Below are 20,944 nucleotides of genomic sequence, written 5' to 3'. Positions count from 1 at the left end.
CCTAGGATTCCATTAACCCTGTTGAAATTAAAAAGCCCATTTCAATGGCAGAATTACCTACCTGCATCCCCAGATTATAGAAAACTGTTACTAGATCGCTTTGAAAAGTCTGATGTATCCCTCACCATTGTACTTCTGAAGCTGTAATCAAGAGAGTGTATTCAGGCTCCTCTTACTGGATGTAAGTGAAGGATGAGTGAGTAGATACATTTGGTAAATCCATTCTAGCATTCCTATCTCCCCTCCTCTGTTTTATAAAAAGGAATTCTTGCAACTTTATTCCATTTAGCACTGGCCACCACTGAGTTCAGGTTTTAGACAACTGAGTAAGCAAACTATTAGAATCACTCCCATCTGCTTGAGCACCTGTCAATAAATTCATTTCAGTCTGAAAGTACTCCTCTTTCCCAAGTCTGAGACTCATTGAATGCATTGTCGTTGACGTTCTTCAGGTTTTTGCCGTAGAAATGAACCAAAGTCTTTTGTCGTGTGAGGCTTCTCCATTAGGGTTTGACTTTGTAACTGGCTTCTGGGTGGCTGCTGGGATCTGACCCTGTTTGTAGACACAGAGGCAAATGAGAAGTGATAGAAAGGAAGGATGAGGCAATTTGGCCACCACTTACAAGGTGACTGTCGGAGGCAAGTTCATTATGAGATCTCCAAGCAAAGCAGGAACATCTCCATCAGATGTGTGGGGTGGGACACTCCACTTATGCTTGGAAGGAATGCTCAGTGGAGGGCGGAGTAGCCTAAGCCATCCCATTACTCTCCTATTTTCCCGTTTCAGTTATGGGGTCTTCCATTCTGTCTCAGTTAATGCCCTAATATTGCATGAGGTCTGCTGATGCTGTAAATGCAACTGAACTTTGCAATCCACAGGATCAAGTTTTATTTTTTTAATGTATTTTTTATGTTTCTGGTGTACAGCAAAGTGATTCAGTTATATATATATATATATATACACACATGTATGTGTATATATCTATATCTATCTAACATCTATCTATATACTGCGCTATACAGTAGGACCCTGTTGCTTATCACAGGATCAAATTTTGATTCTGATTTTATGCAACCTGGGTTCTGAGACTAATAACCTAATAGTCCTCATAGCACAAAGACAGTTCCTGGTTCTCTACTCTTAGCCAAGAATTTGATCTTAAGCCTGTCATTATCTTTCTTTTACATTCTTCAGCATTTAAAGAAGGGGCTTGCTGCCCAAAGCCTTCCTTTAACGGACACTTCATAGGTAATCACTTAAGTAACTCTTTGGCCTCTGCATGCCTTAGTCTACCTGGGAAATACTCACTGAATCCTCAGTGCCTTCAGATCCAGCTAAGCCCAATAGCTTTTTCCTTGAGGATCTGTGACCTACAACTATTCATCAGAACAATGTCTGTAATCAGAGTTTTTCTTTGCAACTGTACAATTCCTTCCAACTAGTTTATCAGAAAAGGAAATTGTTAAGGAATCCTGGACTGGTCTCCAAAATTGAAGGAGTAGTTTGTGTAAGAGGAAGATACTTTTTACTCAGGCACAACCCTTGAAATCTGCGTGATTTCGTGCTTAGAGATTACCCTGAAAATGCAGCTGTTAGCTCCTTCCCCTTCCCCCAAACGTTGCAAAACACATTTATTGAGTAAAGTCTATTCTTCATTAACGGTCTTCTGAAAGTGTAAAATACTCCTACCTGATTTGGGCTTTATTAACATTGACTTTTTTTTCTGTGAAAGTTATCAATGAGATTCTTAACTCTCTTTGCCTATCTATCTGCAGATACTATTTTTTTGTCTTCTGTTCTTTTTTTTGTTTGTTTTCTTTTCTGCAGCGAAAGCGCGGAGTCCTAACCACTGGACTGCCAGGGAATTCCCTGTCTTCTGTTCTATCCAAAGTTTGTGATTTCTATTCTTAGGCACCTAGAGAGATGCAATTTCTCAGGAAATTCTTATTTTGAATTTAATTTTTGTGCCACTTGATAGGACCAGGAATAAAAAATACCTCATGTGACACTGTGGGCCACTGTTCTCTGAGTCCAGGATCCTCTTAGGTCATTTCTACCGTAGTTCATGGTCAATACCTTCTCCATACTTGTGGAAAAACAATAAATGTAACAACCACCATTACAGCGTAGATGCGATAGCATGGGTAAAGGAAAGGAAAGAAAAATTTTTGTATGAGATACGGCAAGCCAGGAGGTAGAGGTAGAGCCCACAGTGCTCGCTTCGGCTGGTCTTGCCATTTTCCTCCCCGCCACTGATTCCATGTTTTGCCTTTCTTTGACTAACACTGTAGTTGGCTAAAGTTCTCTGCCAAATGGGGCAACCTACACCTTTATTTCTGGGGGGCTTAAATCCTTAAATCCTTATTGGTCCTGCCTGTAAATTTAGTCTGCTGATAATTTTGACCCTTGCACACAGTATACAACAAAGGACCTCTGGGGATCTCCTGTGTTCCTGCTGTACTTTCCCAGCATCTATTGTGAAACAGCAACCCTATTTCCTTTTGATAGTCAAGGTCAGTTAGTAGAACTGTGCCCCTCCCCCCATCCCCCTGCACCTGTTTGTTTAGTGCTGGATTTCTCAACCTCTGTACCGTTGACATCTTGGACTGGATAACTCTTTGCTGTGAGGAGCTGTTCTGTGCATTGTAACATGTTTAGCAGTATTCCTGGCTTCTACCCACTAGATGCCAGTAGCAACTATACTCCCACCCCTCAACCGTGACAACCAAAAAGGTCTCCAGACATTGCCAAATACTCCCTGGGAGGAAAATCATCTTTCTGTTGAGAACCATTAGTTCAGTGGTTTGAAGAGCCCCCAAGGGACAGGTGAGAGTCTCAGCCTTAGCGATGCCGAAGGTCTCCCTTCGTGAGTGCTCTTCTCTCGTTACTATCACTGCTTGACCAGCAAAACCTATGCTTGGAATGTGGAAGATCCTCCAAATAGCAGCCACACCGCAAGTGTTGGAGGGCAATTTACCACTGGAGTGTGAAGGGGTAATGCACGCAAGGGACGCTGGGCAGAACAAAGGAATACAAGTTCATTGCATCCATTTTACATTAAGCAATGTACTTGTTATAGTAAATTTGAAATATACAGAGAGAAGGGAAAAAACCTCCACACACCAACATTTGAAGACAAATACTATTAATACTTTTAAAAATAACATATTCTCCCTTATTATAAATATATGTATATTTGCCATAAACAGTTTGGAAGATGAAAATGAAACTTCCCAGAATCATATCATTCAGAAAAAAAACCCCACATTTAACACTGAGATATATTTGCTTCAGTCTGTTTTCTTTTTTAATTTTTAAAATTTATTTATTTTTGGTTGCATTGGGTTTTCGTTGCTGTGCGCGGGCTTTCTCTAGTTGCAGCGAGCGGGGGCTACTCTTGGTTGCGGTGTGTGGGCTTCTCATTGCGGTGACTTCTCTTGTTGCAGAGCATGGGCTCTAGGCGCACGGGCTTCAGTACTTGTGGCTCGTGGGCTCAGTAGTTGTGGTTCGTGGGCTCTAGAGTGCAGGCTCAGTATTTGTGGCACACGGGCTTAATTGCTCCGCAGCATGTTGGATCTTCCCGGACCAGGGATCAAACCCGTGACCCCTGCATTGGCAGGCAGATTCCTAACCCCTGCGCCACCAGGAAGCCCCTCTATTTTCTTTTCTATTACAAAGTCATACTTGGTTAATGTAACGAACATCCAAGCATTAGAGAAATTTATACTTTAGAAAGTGAAAATTCTCCATATTTCTGACTCCAGATATAACCTCTGTTAACATCTGGTGTATTCTTTCTCATATTTTTTCCTATATATAACCCAAATTACATTTTTTAAAATTATGAAATAGGATCTCACTCTAAGTACTGTTTTGCAAACTTGCCTTTTTCTCCTGATGATATATCTTGAATATCTGTTAATGTAAATACGTAAGTCTATCTCATTCTTTTTAAAAGTTGACAAACTATTCCATTGTATGAGTGCATCCAAATTTAGTTAACTAACATACTGGTGGACAATAAAATAATTTCCAATTAAAAAAAATTTTTTATTGAAGTATAGTTGATTATTGATATAATAATTATATAAGTTACAGATGTACAACACAGTGATTCACAATTTTTAAAGGTTATACTCCATTTATAGTTATTATATAATATTGGTTATATTCACTGTGTTGTACAATATATCCTTGTAAGCTTATTTTATACATAATACATGTAGTTTGTACCGCTTTATCTCCTGCCCCTATATTGCCCCTCTCCCCTTCTCTTCCAATTTTTTTTTTTTTTTTTTGTGGTACGCGGGCCTCTCACCGCCGCGGCCTCTCCCGTTGCGGAGCACAGGCTCTGGACGCGAAGGCTCAGCGGCCATGGCTCACGGGCCCTGCCGCTCTGCAGCATGTGGGATCTTCCCGGACCGGGGCACGAACCCGCGTCCCCTGCATCGTCAGGCAGACTCTCAACCACTGCGCCACCAGGGAAGCCCCTTCTCTTCCAATTTTTAAATATAAACAGTGATGCCAGGAGCAGCTTGCATGCATGTATATGTATGTATACATGCATGCACACAAACATATATATTTGCACAGATCCTGGTGCTTAACTAGTCTTTATAAACATACAAACATATGTTACACCAGTTGTCTATTTTCCAGGGTTGTGTTTCAGTGAGTAAACTTGGGAGATGACACAACATGCATGTGTAAGAAAAATGCAAGCTTGCTTACTGCTTGCTATAAAAGCAGTGGGGTCTCCAGTTCAGTGTTCCTCAGCTGTGATAAAAATCTGCTATGTGCACAGAATCCATCTGGGCTCCTCTGTGTTTCTCCTATGTAACTTAGGGAGCAAGGGAAACCAACGTGACACGATATGCTGCTTGTTGTAATTCAGTTCTTTATCTCTGACCCACGAGGCTTACCTTCACTGCCAGCATCCATGAAATAGTAAAAGGCTAACATTAGCTTGTAAGTAAGGTAAAATTTCAGGCCCTGACAAAAGTAGTATATTTTAACTGTGTGAGAAAAACACTAAAGTATTTTTGTCAACTGTGTTTATAATGGTTACATAATTACCCTCCAGATGGATGCATCATAATTTATACAACTTAACCTCGCCTATTCTCATACAGAAAATTGTTTCCAAATTTTGGTAATCTCTAGTATGTTGAATTCATATCTAAGTCTTTGTCTACATTTCTGAATGGCTGCCTAGGATAAATTTCAAAAAGTAGAATTGCTAGGTCAACTGGTATAAACATTTTGGTCTTTTATTTTAATTGAGGTATAGTTGATGTACAATATTATATTAGTTTCAGGTGTACAACATAGTGAGTCAATATTTTTATGGATTATACTCCATTTAAAGTTGTTACAAAATACTGGCAGGCTTCCCTGGTGGCGCAGTGGTTAAGAATCCACCTGCCAATGCAGGGGACATGGGTTCGAGCCCTGGTCTAGGAAGATCCCACATGCCGCGGAGCAACTAAACCCGTGCACCACAACTACTGAAGCCCACGTGCCTAGAGCCCACGCTCCGCAACAAGAGAAGCCACTGCAATGAGAAGCCCGCGCACCGCAACGAAGAGCAGCCCCCACTTACAAGCCCACGTGCAGCAATGAAGACCCATCACAGCCAAAAATAAATAAACAAATAAAATATTTAAGATGTTAAAAAAAAAACAAACGGGCCCTAATCAAACTTAAAACAAACAAAATAATGGCTATATTTCCCTGTGCTGTACAATATGTCCTCATAGCTTATTTTATACATAGTAGTTTATACCTCTTAATCCCCTTCCCCTATCTTGCCCCTCCCTCCGACTCTCTCCCCACTGGCAACCACTAGTTTTGTTTTTTTTTCTTAATTGAGGTATAGTTAAGTTACAATGTTGTGTTAGCTTCAAATGTACAGCAAAGTGATTCAGTGAAATATTTTGTTCTTTATATCTGTGAGTCTGTTTCTGTTTTGTTATATTCATTTCTTTTTTAGATTCCACCTATGTGACAATATACGGTATTTGTCTTTCTCTGTCTGACTTATTTCACTGAGCATCATGCCCTCCAAGTCCATCCATGTTGCTGCAAATGGCAAAATTCATTCTTTTTATGGCTGAGTAATATTCCATTATATCACATCTTCTTTATCCATTCATCTGTATTCTGTGTTGATGGACATTTGGGTTGCTTCCATATCTTGGCTATTGTAGATAATGCTGCTATGAACAGTGGGGTGCATGTATCTTTTTGAATTAGTATTTTCATTTTCTTTGGACATATAGCCGGGAATTAGATTGCTGAGTATATGTCATATGGTCATTAAATTTTCAGCTTTTTGAGGACCCTCCATACTGTTTTCCATATTGGCTGCACCAATTTACATCTCCACCAACAGTGTATAAGGGCTTCTTTTCTCCACATCATTTTTAAAAGTCTTACTACAAATTGCCAATGTGCTTTCTAGAAGACTTGCTCCAAAATATATTCCCATTAACTTTATTGTCTCCAACTCAATACATACATGTGAGCAACACACATTAACGTTTTTCTGTGTATTTTTTAATACTTAGTTGTGATCAAACTAAATTCAACTTTTTTCCACTTAACTAATCATACACTTCTCTGTGTTACAATATCTTAATGCCATTTCCAAATACCCACTTTAGTCATTCATTCATTGTTAGACACTCATTTTTTCCCTCTGTTGTAATGTAGCTATAAACATCTTAAATATCTTAAAAGTGTATCTTTGTGCATAATACTACCCTTGATACTGCACAAGATAACTACAGAGACTTAGTATTCAGGCTTTGCTGGCTCAAAATAATATCTATCTACTAGTTAGATAACCAATTTAATACATAAAAAATAGAGATCCCACTCATAGTACTTCCAAAAGCTGTTAAGTTCACAGCATAAAGCTAATAAAAACTATAACGAACCTAGAAATAAATCTAATGAAAGTTAAGCGAAAGTCTATTTATGAAGAACTTAAAAAAAGGAATAAATCAGGAGAGATTCCCACAGTTTACAGAGCTAATAGAAAACTCATTGCCATAAATTCTTCCCCCAATTACTCTATACATTCAGTGCATTTTAATTAATAGATTGACAAGGTTTTTCATAGACCTTGGAAAGCCAATTCCAAAATAGGTAGGAACCAAACGACCTAGCAGTTCTGCTCCTAGGTATATACTGAAGAGAACTGAAAGTTTATGTTCACACACAGACTTGTAGGCAGATGTTCATAGCAGTACTACTCAGAATAGCCAAAAAGTGGAAACCACCCAAATGTCTATTAACTGGTGAATGGATAAACAAAACATATATCTTTACAAGGGAATGTTATTCAGCCATGAAAAGGAATGGAGTACTGATATATGCTATGAGGTAGATGAATTTTTAAACATTATGCAGTGTGCAAGAAGCTAGACATAAAAGGCCACACATTGTATGATTCCGTTTGTATGAAATGTCCAGAATAAGCAAATCTGCAGAGACAGAAAATAGATTTAGTGGTTGACAGGGGCTGAGGAGGGAGGATGGGATATGACTGTAAATGGGGTTGGGTTTCTTTCTGGGGTAGAGAAAATGTTTTGGAATTAAATAGATGATGTACAACCTTGTGAACATACTAAAAACCACTGAATTTTACACTTTAAAAGGGTGACTTTTATAGTATATGAATTACATCTCAATTTTAAAAACTGTTAAAACTGATATGAAAGAGTAAAGACCACTTGCAAAAACTGTGAAGAATATTGTAGGGAGAGGAGGCTATGGGAACTTGGCCTTCCTGAGATCCAGCCATAATACAAAGCTATAGTGATTAAGAGAATGTGCTATCGGTATATAAACAAACAGACCAGTGGAACAGAACAAGAAACCTAGAGACAGACCCAGGCATATATGGAATCTTGATATATGACCACTGTGGTGTTCTAAATCAGTGGAGAAATGATAAAGGAGTCAATACGTGGTTGAGATAATCATTTATTAATATACACATTGATTCCAGGTAGATTAAAAACCTAAATGGAAAATGCAAGTTTTATACTTTTACAAGAAAGTATATGGCGATATTTTCATAACCTAATGCAGGAAAGGCTTTATTAAACAAGGCATCAAATACACAAATCTGAAGGAAAAAGTTGATAAATTTGACTATACTAAAAATTTAGGGGACTCCCCTGGTGCTCCAGCAGGTAAGAATCTGCGCTCCCAATGCAGGGGGCCTCGGTTCGATCCCTGGTCAGGGAACTAGATCCCGCATGCATGCTGCAACTAAGAAGTCCGCATGCTACAACTAGGAGTCCTCGTACCGCAACTAAGAGCTTGCGTGCTGCAACTAAAACCGAGAGCAGCCTAAATAAATAAATAAAATAAAATAAAATTAAAAAGATGAAAAAGAAGCTACATGGGCTTAAGAATCTTTAAAAAATATTTAAAACTTCCTTTCAACCAGGTACTATAACAAAAATAAAAGGTGATCTACAGATGGGGATAATGTATTTGCATATCATTTGCTCAATCGTTCAACAAATATTGAATATCCATGATGTGCCAGGTGCTATATGACACCAAGTTTCTATGGTGATGGGAATGATGCAGAAGAAAACAAACAAATAAAAAATATATGTAGGAGAGAACAGGGAGAATTACTGGCACACAGGGCAGGGCAAATACTCCAGATATTTGCGTGGCCCACTTGTTCCTCCTTCAGATCTGTGGCCACATGTCTGCTTCCCAGCAAGGCCTTTTCTGACCATCCTCTCTCAACTGCAACTCTTACCCTCACCGCAGGAAACCTCACCCTTCATCTCTTTTTCTTTCCTTCACTTTATTTTTCTTTACAGCAATGATCATTTTCTAATGCCAAATACTTTACTTATTTATTTTGTTCTTCATCTGTCTCCTCTCACTAGGAAATAAACTTCATAAGATTAGGGATCACCAAGGCTTAGAATAGCACCTATGACATGGTAGGTACTCAATGAATATTTGTTGAATAAATAAGAAAATAGTTGTGTCCTTAATGGCACAAATCAAATTGCCAGGCATAAACTGTTCACAGAAGTATTTGTTGAAGATCATATAATCTGTAAAGGAAAAATACTTTATATTTTATTACAGATTATTAAAAATTAAGGTATTTTGCTTAATGCTTTTCCCTAATAACATTGAAGTATGTCTATATACCTACATGTATATATTTACTGGATTTGAAGATTGTTTCCCTTCACACTTTAAAATTTTTTAACAGCTTTATTGAGATATAATTCACCTATTTACAGTTCATCCAATTCAATAGTTTTTACCACGTTCACAGATATGTGCAACCATCATCCGTCAATTTTAGAACATCTTCATCACCTCAAAAAGAAATGCAATACCCTTTAGCTATCACCCTTCTATCCCCTGTGCCCCATTGCTCTCAGCCCTAAGTAATGAAACTTTGTCTCTATGGATTTGTCTAGTCTAAACATTACAAATAAATGGAATCATATATGTGGTCTTCTGTGAGTGACATCTCTCACTTAGTATAATGTATCCATATTGTACCATGGATAGTATTTCTTTTCTTTTTGTTGCCAAATAATATTCCATTGCATGGATATACCATATTTTGTTTATCCAATCATCTGCTGGTGGCATTTGGGTGGTTTCCACCTTTTGGTTATTGTGAATGGTGCTGCTATGAACATCTGTGTACAAGGTATACATCTAGAAGTAGAATTATTGGGTCATATGGCAATTCCATGTTTAACTTTTTGAGACTGCCAAACCATCCTCTACAGTGACTGCACCATTTTACATTCCTACCAGCAACATATGAGCGTTCCAATTTCTCCGTATCCCCACTAACACTTGTTATTTTCTGTTACTTTTGATTATGGCCATCCTAGCGGGATGTGAAGTGGTATCTCATTGTGGTTTTGCCCATCCCTTTTTACTTCCTCAAATACCAGCTTCTTTCTCCAGTAAAAGATCTGGAACATCAATTTTCTCCTACTACGTCCTAGCATTGCTTAAAAAATAAATCTGTGAAATGGTATGTGTACACTTCACAATACCTCTTCCGACCCTACAGGTATTTTTTAAATATTATGGTTATCATTTTAGAAATGGTCACTCAAGGTTCTGGCAATTTCTCATGATTCCCTGTGCCCGCCCAGCTCCCTGACACCCCGTCCCCAGTTTATGTAATAAGTACATAATAAAGTAAATGCTAGAGCAGAAAATCTCTTGAGGGCCTGTATTTCTTCTCTTACTTGATTATGTGCTTTTTAAAATAACCAAAACCAATTTCGGTATTGATTTTTTTTCTGTAAAGGTGACAAATGTGAGGATTTATAGACTGAATAAAAACAGGTGCTGTTAGAAGGCGCAGAGCTTTAGTCAGAGTCAAATGTGGGCAATCAGAATGCAACGTAAGGAGGAAAAAACACCATCCCAGAAGTGGAATCTTACTGAAAACCTTTACCTTCCTCTCCCCACCTTAAAAACAAAAGAAAATACGTTCCACCAAATTCCGAAACGTACATGTGTGCATTTGAAGCAATACAACAAGGAGACAGGGTGGAGATGCATTCTGCAGGTTGCCACACAGGTTGAAAGGCATTTCCTGACAAAGGAGTAGCTACCGTTGGGCCACCTGGGTAACTGCATATGCAAATGAGTGCTGGGAAAGTGTTCGTGGGCCTCACCTCCATTAAGTATTGATACTTTGCGGAGTCATTACAGGTTGTGCAACTTAGTGTTCTAGGCCTAATACTTAGGGGAAAGCAGTAAAAAGCAGTTCAAGAAGCACAGCCGTAGATGGACAGTTGAACAGGAGTGGTGGTTACTGAAGGAAAATGACGACGGATCCAGGGTTTGGAAAGTCGAGGTCTTGAGAGCTGCTATACGAGTAGAGTGAGGGAAAATACCCTTTTCCCAGACTACAGTTAAAGTAAGCATTAACTCTCAGAATGTTCATAACTTACTGGCTTCCTTGAATGTAAAAGGAGTCACATTACAATGATTACAATTATATGAAAGTTGTCCTTTTTTTTTTTCTCCCCATGGTCACGTCACCTCTAAGCAAAGAGTAGAAGACCACTGGTGGATAAGGGGTGAGCAGGGTCAGACCTCCCACAAACTGAGAACTTTATGCCCAACATCAGCAAAACAAGAATCAGCCCAGGTCCTCTGGAGCCTGATTTATCCACAAGGAATCTGGCTAATCAACACATGTATGCAAAGAGCTGCAGAGATGTAATGGGTGGTGCTTCGCAAGCTTCTGGCTCGAGTGGGAAGAGACCCTAAAGATTACCTAGAGCAAACCACCTTCCTACGACACAGGCCTGTCAGGGGCTTGAAATCACTGCCATATTCTAGCCAAGTTGTTTCATTTACTGTGCCTTTGTTCCTAAATTTACAAGGAGGAAAGACTGCGTGTACAAGTGCCTACAATATGGAGTCTATTTAGGGAAAACGTAATAAGATATAGTATTTGTGTTTTCCCAACCAGCCCTAGGCCACCCAACTAACGAAGCCTCCGCCTGAGCTTTTATCTAGAGGATGCTGGCGCGCCACTTAGCTGCCCATCTTGAGCATGTTCTTTCTGGAAAGCGACGGTGGGACAAGGGTATCATAGCTAGTATTTAACTGAGCCTTTACTATACCAAAGACTGCGCCTTAGTGGTAACTCATTTGGTGGTCCAATAATCCTACGAGGCGGGTCCTACTTTACCGCTATTTTACAGATGAAGAAATTGAGCTAGGGGTGAATTACTTTCTCAAGGTCACACAACCACTCAGCGGCGGAGAGCACCGTGAAAGTAGGCAGTCTGGCTACGGGGAGGCGGGAGAGGAGCCCAGCGGAGGACGGAGGAGGAGGGAGGTAAAGTGGGACAGGGCGGAGCGGGGGGGCGGAAATGGGACACAGCGGAGAAAGTACCAGCAACGCCTTCCACTGACTGATTTGCACATTTCCATCACCTAAGCTTCTGGTGTCACCGCCAGGAATGGAAAATTAAAGACTCCTAACTCTGTAAGGTTCCGCCTCGATCCCAAGAAGACCATCCCACAGGACACGCGACGCTGATCCCTTCCTCACCTACCAGCCCCGGACGCTGCAGGGCCGGCTCCAGCGGCAAACTACAACCCCCCACTATGCACCGCGCGGGAGGCGGGGGCCACGCCGAGGGAACGCGAGGGTGCTCCAAAGGTGCCTTGAGGGAAAAAAAAAAAAAAAAATCACGTACATCTTTCGTCGCTTTCCCGCCTTCACACTGCTCTCACCCTCAGGGGGATGCATCGTCTTTTTTAATGGACGGCTCATGCAGAGAAGCGTGTAAAGTCGTTTCTATCTTCAGGCACAGCAGAGGGCAGGCGTGACAACGGCTCGAGGGCGCGAGGTCCCCCGGGCCACGCGCGGGGCGGAGCCAGCGGAGGCGGGACTGGGACGCGGCCGGAAGTGTATGAGGAAAAGGGAGAAGCTTGAGTGGCTGCGGGCGTGCGCTTCCGGCCGGGGCGTCGACGTCGGCCGGCTGCGCAGGTTAGCGCTTCGGGGTCTTCGGCCGCTGCTGTACGCATCGTGCACGCCCCGAGGCGCGGAGTGTCGTCTCTTCTCGCCGTAGGCCGTGACGACATGAGCAGCAAAGAAGGTGGCGTCTTCAACGGCTTTGGGCGTTATTTATTTATCTCATCCAGCCTTTTGGTCGCGTTTTCCACTTCCCACCCCTTAAAGGTGCCCTCTCCCCGCGCAGGCTCCGGGAGGGGCGGCGGCCCTGGTGATTTCCCGGCCACATTGGCCCTGTTTGCGCCTCTCTGTTTTTAATCCTCGAGCCGTTTTTATCTTAGTTCGGTAATTGCCCCACCTTGTGCCAGATCAAGGTACTTGTTGGGGGAGGCCTGGGTGAGCGTAAGGTTTGGGGGGGAGAAGGCAGGGTTGCTTTTCTGTCGTCTGCTGAGGAAGCCTCTGTGGCGAGGGCCTTGGGGGTGCCTGGTTTTAAAGGAAGGGAGGGGTTTGCCTGTGTCATGTTTTGTCAGCTCCTTGGCGATGGAAGAGACTTGTCCAACCTTTTTCTCCTTCTCTACGTAAGGATCAGGAGGGTTCAGGAAAAGGAAGCACGACAATTTCCCACATAACCAGAGAAGAGAAGGGAAGGATGTTAATTCCTCTTCACCTGTGATGTTGGCCTTCAAATGTAAGTTCTCTTGTCATGTAAGCTGGCGAAGGGAAGAGAACTAAAGGGTTTGTAAGAAGGATCGATTAGCCATGTTATGCACGTGAAAACAGCCTCTGAGAATTTCCCCGGGGGTTTTGCCATAGTGCTGGGTCTGCCCTCAGAGTTGAGATTACAGACGTCTTGACTCTTTTTCCCATTACAGTTTCGCAGGTAAACATTAGTTAATTAACATCAGACGTGCCACGTAACTAAAAATTACTGTGGACCTGATAAATATATATACTCACCCCCCCCAGGTGTGTGTGTGTGTGTGTGTGTATCAGGTATATATGTGTATTTTCATTAGATGTATGTTTAAAGTGTATATATATGTGTATATGTATCAGCTATGTGTGTGTGTGTGTGTGGGTATATATATATATATCTATATCAGCTGTATATATACGTGTATTTAATTTTTCAATTTTTAACGTGTATTGGTTTTGTTTTCCCAGCTAGACTTTTGAAGACAGGGCCTGTAGTTTTGTTTTGACTGCAGCACTTTGCAGAGAGTGGGAATCCATGTACATGTAAATCGTACGTGTACATGTAAATCGTACGTGTACATGTGTTCACAGCTCCCCTTTTCTCAGTATATTAACTTGGGCAAGCTGTTGCAAAACTCAACATAAAACAAAATTCACCTAACTCTTCTGCCCAGCATCCTATTTTTTTTTTGGCCATGCCGCATGGCACGCAGGATCTTATTTCCCTGACCAGGGATCAAACCCATGCCCCCCTGCCGTGGAAGTGCGGAGTCCTAACCACTGGACCACCAGGGAATTACTCCAGCACCCTGTTCTTTACAGTTTCTGTAGTTCAGGAATCTGAGAGGGGGCTTAGTTAGCTGTTGGTTCTAACGTGCAGCCATCTGAAGGCTTGAATTGGGTTGAAGGATCCACAGCTATCGGCAAGGTAGGCCTTCTGCCAACAGCCAGCTCTGGGTTCCTCTCCACGTGGACCCCTCCATAGTACTGGTTGAGTGTCCTCGTGTTGTGGCATCTGGCTTCCCCCGGACCGAGGAAGAGAAAGAGACCACAATTCTCTTATGTCCTAATCTTGGATATCATACACTGTCACTTTTGCTACAGTTCTTTTGTTACCAATGAGGTAGTTTTAAAACTGTCTCATATTTAAGAGGAAGGGAATTAGGTTCCTCTTTTTGAAGGGAGGGGTATCAGGTGATTTGTGGACATATTTTAGAACTGCCACAGCACATACAGTGATCTTCAGGGGTGTAAGACAACTAGTTGTAATTGAGCAGAAAGCATATTGATAGAGCTATATACTCAGTGGAAAAACTATCGGTACACTGGGGCAAGTATTGGGTTGGCCAGAAAGTTCGTTCGGTTTTAAGTAACTATAAAAGGCATTTTTCAGTTTCACCGAGAACTTTATTGAGCAACGTATTCATTAACCGAACGAACGTTTTGGCCAAGCCAATATTCCCCACCGGTATGTTCTCACACACCCCATACTGAGCTGCTTGTTTCCAAGCATATTTTGCTGTTTTATGTTTCTACCTGCCTTTGTGCACATAGTTCTTTAAGCTGGGAATTGCTTCCAACTTGGTGCCCCGTTGCCCACCTGGTGTACTGTAGTTTTCTTCAAGACCCAGGTCAAGTAGCTTCTTCCCTTTGAAGCCTTTCGGATTTTCCTCCCAAGCAAACTTGGTGACAAACATTGCATTCATTGAACATCCATCCATTCAGTCAGGAGATATTTATTGAGCATCTATGTTCTGGCATGCGTTGATAGTGAACAAGAAAAATGTAGTTCCTGCTTTACTGAACCTTTTCTATATATTTATTATAGCATGATTACATTTAATTTTTTGTTTACATCTCTGTCTCATACTGGACTGAGCTCATTGAGGGTAGAAATTGCCTTAACTTTGTATTTATAGTATATAATTCACAGTGGTCATTAATGTAGTCAAAATAAATAGTGAATACATTTCATTGTCTTGAAATATTGGGCAAAATCCTAGCCTAATTATTATCTCAGTAATAAAAGACCAGATGTATTTAGGTCTTTGTCAACTACTAATTTGGTTCATAGTTAAGTCAGGTTCTGAATAAACCTTTGTATTCAGAATTCCTCTGTGGATTGCTCCCTATAGGACAGGCAACTTGCTAGGTCTTTGGAGTGACAGTGCTTCTAAAATAAAGTGGTTATTAAGATAAGTAAGTGGTTTATGGGTATTTCAACAACTAGGGCTTGAGAATTCAGAAAGTTGATGTTATTAAGGGGTTATAAACTTAATTTTATTTTTTTGTTTTTTGTTTTTTTTTTGCGGTACACGGGCCTCTCACTGTTGTGACCTCTCCCGTTGTGGAGCACAGGCTCCGGACGCGCAGGCTCAGCGGCCATGGCTCACGGGCCCAGCCGCTCCGCGGCATGTGGGATCTTCCTGGATCGGGGCGCGAACCCGTGTCCCCTGCATCGGCAGGCAGACTCTCAACCACTGTGCCACCAGGAAAGCCCTATAAACTTAATTTTAAAATTCCAGTTTATTTTTTGTAGATATTTTTATTGTATATGGTAAGGTGATTAAAAATTACATAACCTAGCGAGGTAGTTGAAAGTAGTTTTTGTAGGTAGTTATGTGTGATAATTTTGTGGTAAAAGTCTCATGTTTATTAGAACAGATACTTGTTACAAAATACATGTCTCACTGTGAGCCTCTGAGTGGTAAAATCCAGCGAAGGCATGCCTCTACTTAAAAAATACCTCGGTTAGTAGCAGTCTTTGATTTCCAAGTACTTTAAATAAGGTGGTTTCTCCAATATTGTTTGATAGGCTTCAAGTGCAGAATAAGCATGCTTATGTTCATAATAATGTGTTCTTAGCATTTCAACAGGAACTTGATGCAAGACATGACAAATACGAGAGACTTGTGAAACTTAGTCGGGATATAACTGTTGAAAGTAAAAGGACAATTTTTCTCCTCCACAGGATTACAAGGTGAGTAAATATCTTCAAAATTTGTCACAGTTGGATACAGTTTTATACGTGTTTTATATATATCGTATTTAATATATATCGTAAGTCAGTTGACAGTAACTAGCTGACTTTTTTTGAACACTGGGGTCAGAGGACGTTAGTAGCAGGTAGATTTTAAGAATAAACATTTTAATAAAAATAGGGACCAATTCTTATTTTCAGAACAGCTAGGGATTTATGTTCTGTTAAGGTCGTTCACCAAGATAGAGCTACTGTTTGTGAAATATTAAATTTTTAATGGTTTACTAGCACCTGTTACATTAAAGCTTTCCTTGGATGATGTGTGCAGAAATTTTAATATTAGATAAATGTTATATTCTGCTTAACTTACTTTCCCATTCATTTTTCAGTTCATTGCGGTGTGGCTTTCTGCCTCACAGAATTGAAATTGCCCTTGTTACTTTCACATTGCTGAGTCTAGTACACACTCTTCTGCTTTTTTTCAGACTCACATTTTTGCAGCATGTGATAGTGTCGACTACTTAATTCTTTGAAAGTTCCTCTACCTTCAGCTCTGTGCCATTCGTTCTCTAGGACTTTAATATTTTTCTAGGTAGGCTCTGTATATTTAATAGATTTCTTTGTTGCAAGTAAAAGAAGCCAGCTTAAAGTAGCCTAAATTAAGAGGAAGGGAATGAATTAGAAAGAAGATTCAGGAATATTATATGAATGCAGTTGGGTATCTCCATCTCTTATCTTGGTTTGCTTCATATTTCATTTGACTAGCTTTCTTTGCTTCTCTGTTCTACGTGGGGGTAGAAATCACCCACCCTGTAACTCCCAAAGAGAGATTCTTGTTACATTACCAATTCCAAATGCCTGTAGAAGGATAGCAATGATGGGCTTCCCACCATGTGTCTTTTAAGTATTTAAGAAAGACCAAATATAATTTATGAGCTTTTTATTATTAAAATATTATTGAAGTATTCTATTCACTTATAACTTTTAAGGTAATTCTGAAATGCTTTAATTTTTATTCCACTAAGTGGAAGCAAATTTGCCATATATAGGTTTATTGGAATGTGGCACTGTTAACATTTTCTTTTTCATCCTTGACTCTAAAATTAGTTTTTGCTTGTTTTTTGAACCAGTTTTCACATAGCTTGTACACACTTGAGCTTGTATTATGGAAAGAAGCAACACTGATCTGGTTAGTTATGAACACTTTTTTCTACTAGAAATTGCAGTTTTAAAACAATTGCTTTCAATATTCAGCAGTTTAAAGAAATAGTAGAACTGTGACAGGAGAACTTAATATTTTAGAAAAAGCCATGTTATTGTGTACAGTCATCTTGTAAATATTTGTCCACCAAAAAATAATAAATATGCATTATGGTAAACTTAGAAAATAGTAATCTTTAGAAAAATACAAAATGACAGAAAAGTAAAGCTACTGAGTGAAAGAAGTCAGTGACAATACACTAGGATAGCCACTATCAATGAGCAGATTTCATATTTTATACTTTTTTATCATAATTGTGTCCATATTATACATATATTTTGATTAGTAAACTGAGAAAAGGGTAAACTTCAGAAAAATTATAAACTACAGAAAGTAAAAATACTTTATGAGAGAAATCAGCTAGAGTACATAAAGATAACTACTGTTAATGAGCAGATTTCATATTTTAACTGTACTTTATTTTCTTTAATAGATGTAGGTAGATATCTCTGCTAGTGAGCTTTGGTAGTTTGGTCTTTTAAGGAATTTTTCCATTTCATCTCATAATGTTCTTTTATTATCCTTTAATTTCTGTAGAATCTGTTGTAATGTTCTCTCTCTCATTCCTGAAGTTGGTAATTTGTATCCTCTCTTTTTCCTGATCTGTCTGGCTAGAGGTTTATCAATTTTATTGATCTTAAAGGACTGCTGTTGATTTCATTGATATTCTGTATGTTTTGGTTTTCTGACACATTGATTTCTGTTATTTCCTTCTTTCTGCTTACTTGGGATTCATTTACTCCTTTTCTAAAGAGTTTCTTAAGACAGAAGCTGAGATCACAAAGAAGAAACAGATCATTTCTTCTTTTCTAATATAGGCATTTAGTGCTATAAATTTCCCTTTTATGGCTCTAAGTACACTAGCTACATTCCACGAATTCTGGTATGTTGTTTTTTCATTTTCATTCAGTTCAAAATGCTTTCTAATTTTCATTTTGATTTCATCTTTGACCCATTGGTTGTTTGGATGTTATTTTGTTTCCAAATATTTAGGAATTTTCCAAGCATATTTTTTATGATTTGAATTCTTTTAAATTTACTGAAGCTTGGTATTGGCTCAGAATATGGTCTGTCTGGACCTTGTACACTTGAAAAGTATATGTATTCTGCTATTGTTGGGTGTAGTGTCCTATAAATGTCAATTAAATTGGTTGATGATGTTGTTCAATCATCTGTGTTATTACTGATTTTCTGTATACTTGTTCTACAGTTATTGAGAGAGGTTCAAATCTCTTGATGATACTTGTGGATTTGTCTATTTCTTTTTGCCCTTTTATTAGTTTTTGCTTGATGTATTTAAGCTCTTTTATTTGATGCATTAATATTTAGGGTTGTTCTGTTCACTTGATGGATTGACCCTTATTTTTATGATAGTATCCCTGGAAATATTCTTTGTTTTGAATTCTACTTTGTTAATACAGCTACTCTAGTTTTCTTTTGATCAGTGTTAACAGGGTATATCTTTATTTGTCCTTTTGCTTTTAATCTATTTGTGTCTATATTTAAAGAGGATTTCTTGTCTTTCTTGCTTTTTTATCCATTTATCCATTTTATCCAGTCTCTGCCTTTTATGGAGGTGTTTAGACTGTTCACATTTAATGTGATTATTGGTATGGTAGGAATTAAATTTATGATCCCTTTTCCACTTTTTTGCCTTATTTTGGGTTGAACATATATTTTTTAAATTGGGGTATCATTGCTTTACAATGTTGTGAAGACTGTTTTTTATAATTCCATTTTATCTTATTTGTTGGCTTATTAGCTGTACCTTTTTTGTTTTATTTTTATAGTGGTTGTTTTATGGTTTATAATATATGACTTGTCACAGTCTGCTGTCCTTACTTTGCACAATACTGTGTTAATTGAAACTTGTGCATCTCAGAATCATGTCTGTCTTTTGCATGGTTCTGTGGTAACATTTACTTTGCAAATTGAGGTCATAATATTGATACGCACACTTTTCAGTTAATGTGATACTGTACAAGGTAAGGACAGCTTGCATATCACTTTGCCTATAGTATATGAACCCTATAATAGTATACTTCCTTTTCCATTTCACCTCTACAGGCTTGGCCTTTGTGCTACTTTGAAATATATGCTACTTCTATATTATTTATAATCCCCATAATACATTATTATTTTTATTTAAACAATATGATTTTTAAAAAATTACAAAATTATATTTTTATATATATTTCCCATTTCTGGTGTCCTTTATTCCTTTATGTACAGATCCAGATTTTCATCTGGTACCATGTTCCTTTTGCCTAGAGAACTTCCTTTAATACTTTTTGTAGTGTCAGTCTGCCAGTGATGAATCAACTATTTCTGGTCTTGTGTGAGCTCTGTATATCATTTTGCGTGCTCACTTAGGGTGGTTCATTTTTCAGCCTTGGGTAGTTTCCTCACAAGTCTGCACTGATCAGAGTTCAGCTGCAGACTTGAGTGGGTCCCCTGTGTAGATCTCTAAAAACTCTGTGTGTAGTTTTCTCCTTTGTTACTCTGCCTTGCAAGTTTTAGCCATCTTTACCAACCTGAACTCCCACTTCCTCCCCCTCTGCTCAGGGAGACTCCCAGGGTCCACCTAAGTTTCTCATCCCTGCACTGTCACTGCACTGCAGGCAGTTAGATGGGACAGTCATAATAAGGCACATGTCCTTTTCTTCACCCTTCTCTCAGGGATCACTGTCCCATGCTGCCTGTTGCCCAACGTCTGAAAACCATTTTTTTTGTATATATGTATTTCTCTTTAGTTGTTTAGTTTTATGGTGGGATGATAAATCCTGTCCATGTTACTCCATCCTGACTAAAAGTAGACGTCTCCAGATGTCATATTTTTATGAACATAATTTTTCTTGTAGTTATGGTCATAAGTACAACTTTTTATACTTCTCTTTTCACTTAATATTATAGCATTTTTCCATGTTTTTATTTTTTAACCTTTTTTTAGTAAACTGTAGTTGTAGTTTTGCGTTAGAAGTTTCCAGATACATAGGATATTTATTTAGCCCTATGTTAATTGATATGTAGATTGTCTCAGTTTTTCACTATCAAAACATCTGACTGATGTTTTAAAAGTTCCCAATATCTTGATTACAGTGCTCCTTATATGGACGAAATACTGACTGAAGCAGAAATTAAATTGGATGGTGTCAGACAAAAGATATTGCAGGTAGCCCAGGAGCTCTCAGGAGAAGACATGCATCAGTTCCACAGAGCCATTACTACAGGTGAGTCTAGGTTCATTGTAGTGGTAACATTAAAAAAAAAAATAGTTCGTTACATGATTTATGTGCATTGCCTGAATTTTAATTGATGCTTGGTGAAATATTACTGGCTTTAAAAAATTAGAACTTCTGAATAGTAATGTAAAGGTAATCTAAAAATGCTTAATGGGCTTTATTTTTCTGTGTAGTGTCAGTCATTGATAGATTTTAATAAAGTAACTGAGGACACAGACTTAATAGATGAACTTTATTCTTGAGTGAGTAGGGTGTATTC

At 39.1% G+C, this 20,944-nt stretch overlaps 1 protein-coding gene across 4 annotated transcripts in view; it reads left to right on the top strand.

The window, feature by feature from the left end:
- The first annotated feature begins 12,492 nt into the window (after positions 1 to 12,492).
- TSNAX (translin associated factor X) overlaps positions 12,493 to 20,944 on the top strand; it is a 44,599-nt gene continuing 36,147 nt past the window's right edge. For 3 of the 4 annotated variants that reach the window (XR_010936054.1, XM_067711099.1, XM_067711097.1), the window contains exons 1-4: positions 12,493 to 12,651; positions 13,090 to 13,194; positions 16,068 to 16,182; positions 20,543 to 20,673. Coding sequence is in view for 3 of the 4 variants with exons in the window: in XM_067711099.1 (XP_067567200.1) it covers positions 12,636 to 12,651; positions 13,090 to 13,194; positions 16,068 to 16,182; positions 20,543 to 20,673 (367 nt within the window). In the remaining variant the exon portion in view is untranslated. The other variant, XM_067711098.1, reaches the window with a different exon arrangement.

The sequence above is a fragment of the Pseudorca crassidens genome, chromosome 16, assembly GCF_039906515.1.
Source record: "Pseudorca crassidens isolate mPseCra1 chromosome 16, mPseCra1.hap1, whole genome shotgun sequence".
Lineage (NCBI taxonomy): Eukaryota > Metazoa > Chordata > Mammalia > Artiodactyla > Delphinidae > Pseudorca > Pseudorca crassidens.
The sequence above is the reverse complement of the archived record's forward strand: the minus strand, read 5'-3'. Positions and strand labels throughout refer to the sequence as shown.